Genomic DNA, 7,566 nt, shown 5'->3' on the forward strand with positions numbered 1-7,566 from the left:
GAGAGAGAAGAGAGGGAGACAGAGAAAGAAAGAAAGAAAGAAAGAAAGAAAGAAAGAAAGAAAGAAAGAAAGAAAGAAAGAAAGAAAGAGAGAGAGAGAAAGAGAGAGAGAGAGAAAGAAAGAAAGAAAGAAAGAAAGAAAGAAAGAAAGAAAGAAAGAAAGAAGAAAGAAACAAAGAAAGAAACAAAGAAAGAAACAAAGAAACAAAGAAAGAAACAAAGAAAGAAACAAAGAAAGAAACAAAGAAAGAAATAAAGAAAGAAAGAAAGATCTAATATGCTCATGGATTGGCAGGATTAATAAAGTAAAAATAGCCATCTTGCTGAAAGCAATCTACAGATTCAATGCGATCCCCATCAAAATTCCAAATCTATTCTTCATAGAATTAGAAAGAGCAACTTGCAATATATTTGGCATAACAAAAAACCCATGATAGCAAAATCTATTCTCAACAATAAAAGAACTTCTGGAAGAATCNCCATCCCTGACCTCAAGCTGTATTACAGAGCAATAGTGATTAAAAAAAAAAAATTACTGCATGGTATTGGTACAGAGACAGGCAGGAAAATTAATGGAATAGAATTGAAGACCCAGAAATGAACCCATGTACCTATGGTCACTTGATATTTGATAAAGGAGCTAAAACCATCCAGTGGGAAAAAAAGACATCATTTTTAACAAATGGTGCTGGTTCAACTGGCGTTCAGCATGTAGAAAAATGCAAATCGACCCATTCTTATTTCCTTGTACAAAGCTCAAGTCTAAGTGGATCAAGGAACTCCACATAAAACCAGAGTCACTGAAACTTATAGAGGAGAAAGTTGGGGAAATCCTCGAAGATATGGGCACAGGGGAAAAATTCCTGAACAGAACACCAATGGCTTATGCTCTAAGATCAAGAATTGAAAAATGGGACCTCATGAAATTGCAAAGTTCTTTAAGGCAAAGGACACTGTCAATAGGACAAAAAGGCAACCAACAGATTGGGAAAAGTTCTTTAACAAACCTATACCTGATAGAGGGCTAATATCCAATATATACAAAGAACTCAAGAAGTTAGACTCCAGAGAATTAAATAACCCTATTAAAAATGGGGTACAGAGCTAAACAAAGAATTTTCAACTGAGGAATATAAAATGTCTGAGAAGCCCCTAAAGAAATGTTCAACATCCTTAGTCATCAGGGAAATGCAAATCAAAACAACCCTGATATTCCACCTCACACCAGACAGAATGACTAAAATCAGAAAGTCAGGTGACAGCACATTCTGGTGAGGATGTGGTGAAAGAGGAACAGTCCTCCATTGCTGGTCGGATTGTAAGCTGGTACAACCACTCTGGAAATCAGTTTGGTGGTTCCTCAGAAAATTGGACATCATACTACCTGAGGACCCAGCTATATCACTCCAGGGCATATAACCAGAAGATGCTCCAACATGTAATAAGGACACATGCTCCACTAAGTTCATAGCAGCCTTATTTATAATAGCCAGGAGCTGGAAAGAACCCAGATGTCCTTCAACAGAGTAATGGATACAGAAAATGTGGTACATTTATACAATGGAGTACTACTCAGCTATTAAAAATGATGAATTCATGAAATTCTTAGCAAATGGATAGCACTAGAAAATATCATCCTGAGTGAGGTAACACAAGCACAAAAGAACACACATGGTATGCACTCACTGATAAGTGGATATTAGCCCCAAAGCTCCAAATAACCAAGATACAATTCACAGACTACATGAAGCTCAAGAAGAAGTAAGAGCAAAGTGTGCTTCGGTCCTTCTTAAAAGGAGAACAAAATACTCACAGGAGCAAATAGGGAGATAAAATGTAGAGCAGAGACTAAAGAAAAGGCCATACAGAGACTGTCACACCTGAGGATTCATCCCATATACAGATACTATTGTGGATGCCACAAAGTCCTTACTGATAGAAGCCTAATATGGCTCCTAAGAGGCCCTTCCAAAGCCTGGGAGATACAAAGGTGAATACTAGCAGCCAACCACTGGACTGAGCATGGGTTCCCCATTAGAGAAGTTAGAGAAAGGACTGAAGGAGTTTGTGACCCCATAGGAAGAACAACATAATCAACCAACCAGACCCCCCAGAGCTCCCAAATATCAACAAAGAGTATACATGAATCCAGCTGCATATGTAGCAGAGGATGGCCTTGTCATGCATCATTGGTAGGAGAGGTCCTTGGTCTTATGAAGGCTCAGTGATGCCCTAGTGTAGGAAAATCAAGGGTAGGGAGGTGGAAGTGGGTAGGTGAGTGGAGGGATACCCTCATAGAAGCAGGGGGAGGGAAGATGGGATAGGTAGTTTCCAGGAGGGGGGAAACCAGGAAACAGGATAAAATTTGAAATGTAAATAAAGAAAATATCCAGTAAAAAGAAAAAAGGAACTTATAATATATATAAATGCTAGACTTTAAAGAATATAAATAAATAAATACATTATATATTCTTGATATCTTTCAACAGGCAGTCCTTTAGCTTTGATACCAAAAAAAAAAAAAAAAATTGTAGAAATATCCACTAAATCCAGGTTGCCTTCTACTTCAAGGCAATGCTTGGTCTGTGAATATTTTATTAATCCTAGGTATATTTCCTAAACTCTGTACCTCAGCGTCCTCATTTGTATGGTGAATGTGAGTAATACTGCCTACTTCACATGTTAAAGTGAGTATCAACTACCTCACATCTTGTCCAAAAATATTCATGTTATCCTTTTGAGAACCCATACATGCAAGAGAAAGAAGGTAGCCAGTTCCTCCTTCCCCATTCTGAAGTGAAAATTTCTGGTTTCTTTGGAGATTCAGTTGTGTCATGTGATGTTTTTCTGGAAACTCTCTTATGAGAAGATGTTTCGCTGAGAACAGACTCATGGTGTTTTTCTGGAAATAAAAAGCCTACAAAGGGAGCGGGTGATGTTTTGCCATAGCAGACACTTCAGAGGACATGTGATGTTTAGAAAGAGTATGAACATAACTCAACAGACACTGGACAGTACTGTGGCATTAGTTCTCCTTGCTATCATTTGCTGGTCTTCTGTAGGCTTTGCTGATTCTGGTCTTCACTGAAAACTCTGTGGCATTGATTTGCCTTTCTACACTGACTTTGTAGAGAGAAATCCACCAATGAACTTCTGGTGGTGTTCCCTCAGCTTCTTGCCACTTCTGCAGAATGGGGACCCAGGCCTATTGATGGAGCCTCGGTTTCTTCTGGACTGAATTGCTGTTACTGATTTGTAAATGGTGTTTCCAAGTGGATCAAGCAGCCACTTCTGATTTGTGTGAACTGAACTGCAAATATTCTGACAACAAAGATTGAAATTGTCCCAAAGAACTATTTCTAAACAGGTCTACATCCTCCTATGTCATATTAAACTCTCCTTACCACTACCTCTGGTGGGTGGTGGGCTAAAAGGAGGTTAAAGCTTTTAAGATCACTTATTAAAGTAGGATTTTAAAAATCTAAAACTCCGTCTTTCAGACTTCCAAATCTAAGTTGATACAAACATTATGGAACACTTGACAAGTAGAAGAAATTCACAAGTTTTCTCTATTATCTGCCACTATTGTGATAAATTAGAACTTAATACATTGGTCAGTCACATGGACCCAAAAATCTGTGTCTCATTACTCACTGTGGCCACTGCAGTGCGTGGACGGTTTCTGTCACAATCCACAGCTTCAACTGTGAGGTTATATTGCCTCACTGACTCATAGTCTGGCTGAGTGGTGAGTTCGATCACTCCAGAGAAGGGGTGAATCCAAAACTTTTGTACAGCCTGGATGTGTCCCTTGGTTATCTTGTATGTCAGACAGTCTGGTGGGTGGTCCTCATCAATAGCAGTCACTTGTCCAACTTTGTAGAAAGCTGGCAACATTTTACAGTTTATTTTTCTCATGTACATAAAGGCTTATAATATCTATAATTTTTCAAATGATAATCTGTATTTTTTCAAGTGATGAGAATATAAATACTTTTAGGTAATAATGAGTGTTTGATGACTAAAACTTCACATAATATCAGGTAGATTTACAGGGAATACCTAGCTACTGTATACCACTGGATTCATTCAAATGAAACAATTTTAAAACACCTCTATAATATAAATAATTAGCTTCATCTTAGTATTATGCTAAGTGGCATATAATGTTCAAAAGCCAAACTCAGAAACTGGAAGTTTCAGTTTACAAATCTCAGACTCTAACTAGTGTAACAATGGACAATTCTGTAGGCCCCTTCATTTTTTCTTTCTTTCTTTGTAAACTAAGTGCAATTGCAGTATCTACCATACCGAGTTGTGAAGACTGGGTGAATTAAAATACATGAAGCACTTACAATAATAGAAATCCTGATATACAGTAAATGCTAAGCAAGAATTATTTCTGATTTGCGTAGTTCTCTCACTGAGCCTTCCTCACAGCCTGATGACAGTAGTACTACTTCCTCTATTTTATACATAAGAAACTGAGACCCTGTGATGTTAATTTGCCCAAGGCCACACAACTAATTGTGATGGAGTCTATCTCAAGCCTGTGCCTGCTAATTCTACAATCCAATTTTTAAATTGCTTCACAATACTTCTGGTTAATAATATTCACCAGTAATCTTTCAGAAAAATGATAACTACAGTACATTGGTTAAATTCCTATGCCCAAGTTCTTTACCCTCACTGTGTCCCCACTACTGGCCATGCAGACAAACTTAGCACTCTGGCTTGTGATTTGCTTTGATCAATGAGATATTAGTCAACCTGATGCAGGTAAAGGTATGAGAAGTATTTGTGAGGTTAGATTGACTTTCTTTTGCCACATTACCACACATGCGTGCGCGCGAGCACATTCGTGCACACACACACACTCACATGCTTTGCTGACTATACCTATGAAAGTCACTCTAGTTATGACTTTACATCTTCCTTCACTCTAAGAACATACTCAATTTAGCCTGAGAAGAAGAGGATGGGGAAAGCCAAAGCACTTCAGTCATCCCAACCACACCAGGACAGAGCACTAAAAATGAGCTGACTCTCACAAGCTTGAGCAGGACCAGAAAGATAATGCAATTCTTGGATGTCTAGGCTAGAAATATTTATTGCTGTTACTCTAATCTGTATGAGATTTAGCACATAGCATCTTTATGACAACAGATTACAGCTATGATAGGTTATTCTTCAATCATTTTATACTTAAATCATAAGATCTGATAGATGATGATATGTAGCTTACCATGACCTGTCTGGGTGTTTCTACTGAGCAATGATGAATAAGAAAGAGCATGTGCCATCCCCATCACTTTCAACCTCAAAGAATATTTCCTTATCTGGCATGTACTTTTAATCAAGATTCATCTCTTGTAATGAACTATTAAGTAGGCAGTGAGCACAGATTATGATATTAACAACACTAGAAGAGCTGTCATGGAAAGAAAGAAAGTTTCTTCTTCTAGCAGTCCCAGAAGAGAACGAATCTATTGCTTGAGTGACAGCTTCATATTTATAAAGGGTACTACAATGGATACATGGTCATGGAGAAGACATAACCAGTAAAACTAATCTCTGCCTTACAGACCTGAAAAGTGATGGGATCATTTCCACACTTAACACCTGGGAAAGTACAGTGGGAAGCATGGTCTTCTGAAGGTGGAAAATTAACCTTTCATTAAACTCTAAACCTGATCTGCAGTACCTTTAGCTGAATTTTAAATAGAGTAATTATGGGATTCTGAATGCTGCCGAACCTCAGCAAAACATACTGGGAATGGAATACATTTTCCCAGGTGACCTGCAACTCAGTTCATTTACTCGCCATGTTTTCTCAAAGTCACTACTGATGAAGGAGTTCTTTACTTACATCTACTTCCTTCCATAGATTTCTGCCAGCTTATCACAGATCATCAGGTTTACTTTAAGTACTATAGATCTCCATAATTATAATTGTCATGTAATCTACTAGATGCATTTGAATGCTCTATGCTAATTAATTCAGTATGGGGGAAACAACTTTTCTATTAATGTAATGTTTTGTTCTGTTCTGTTTTAAGCTGGCCTGGAGTTCACTATGAAATCTAGGCTGGCCTCAAACTCAGAGATCCACCTGCCTCTGCCTCTCAAGTCCCACCATGCCCAGCTCCTTAATGTAGTTTTTAAATATTCTCAAGATCTATAGACCCAATGTTTGATATATTTATAGGAGCTTTGTGGAAATGAACTATAGTCCAAGTCCTGTACTTTTGACTTCTCATGTATAAAATTAAGATAATAACTAGATCATAGAGCTGAGATGAGGCGTCTGTGCATGTCTAACATCCCCTGCACAGTACCTCAGTAAACATGTAAATTGTCACATATGAGGATTCTTTTAAAATATTTATATATTTACTAATTATATATATAGTTATATATATATTCATATCTTTAACTATGTGTCTGTGTGGGAGTATCATCTACACATGACTATGGGTGATCACAGAAGCCAGAGGTTCTAGGTCTCCTACAGCTAGAGTAAAAGGCAGTTATAAGCCAACAACCGAGGATTATTGGAATGGAATTTAGGCCCTCTGCAAAAACAGTATGTGCTCTTAGCTGCTGAGTCATCTTTCTAAGCCAGTAGCTGGATTCTTGATGTCAAACACCTTTCGTCCCACTGCCAATGAGTTATACTGCTGATGTCTCCTGAGCGCTGGCAGTTTTCAGCGTGCTGGAATTTTTATTTTTTTATTTTTGGAAAAGCAAAAAAATCACTTCTTATTCTTCCTTATTAGGACGTACAAGCTGAATGGAATGCATTGGGATATTTTTCCTTATTTCCCCCCCTCTAGTTCATTCTTTTTTATTAGGTATTTTCTTCATTTACATTAACAATGCTATCCGAAAAGTCCCCTATACCCTCTCCCCACTCCCCTACCCACCCACTCCCACTTGTTGAACCTGGAGTTCCCCTGTACTGAGGCATATGAAGTTTGCAAGACAAATAGGCCTCTATTTCCAATGATGGCCGACTAAGCCATCATCTGATACATATGCAGCTAGAGACACGAACTCTGGGGGTACTGGTTACTTCATATTGTTGTTCCACCTAGAGGGTTGCAGACCCCATTAGCTCCTTGGGTACTTTCTCTAGTTCCTCCATTGGGGGACCTGTGATCCATCCAATAGTTGACTGTGAGCATCCACTTCTGTGTTTGCCAGGACCAGGCATAGCCTCACAAGAGACAGCTATATCTGGGTCCTTTCAGCAAAATCTTGCTAGTATATGCAATAGTGTCAGCATTTGGAGGCTGATTATGGGATGGATCCCTGGGTATGGCAGTCTCTAGATGGTCATTCCTTTCGTCTCAGCTCCAAACTTTATAACTCCTTCCATGGGTGTTTTGTTCCCAATTCTAAGAAGGGGCAAAGTGTCCACACTTTGGTCTTCATTCTTCTTCAGTTTCATGTGTTTTTGAAAGTGTATCTTGTATCTGGTGTATTCTAAGTTTCTGGGCTAATATCTACTTATCAGTGAGTACATATCATGTGAGTTCTTTTGTGATTGGGTTACCTCATTCAG

At 38.4% G+C, this 7,566-nt stretch overlaps 1 protein-coding gene across 1 annotated transcript in view; it reads right to left on the reverse strand.

Moving 5' to 3' along the window:
- Window positions 1-7,566, reverse strand: part of LOC110309746 (cadherin-related family member 3-like) — a 99,469-nt gene that overhangs the window by 16,096 nt on the left and 75,807 nt on the right. Inside the window, exon 12 of the mRNA XM_021182476.1 lies at window positions 3,654-3,886. Coding sequence (XP_021038135.1) covers window positions 3,654-3,886 — 233 coding nt within the window. The remainder of the gene's footprint in view (window positions 1-3,653; window positions 3,887-7,566) is intronic.

Source organism: Mus caroli, chromosome 14 (assembly GCF_900094665.2).
Source record: "Mus caroli chromosome 14, CAROLI_EIJ_v1.1, whole genome shotgun sequence".
NCBI classification, from domain to species: domain Eukaryota; kingdom Metazoa; phylum Chordata; class Mammalia; order Rodentia; family Muridae; genus Mus; species Mus caroli.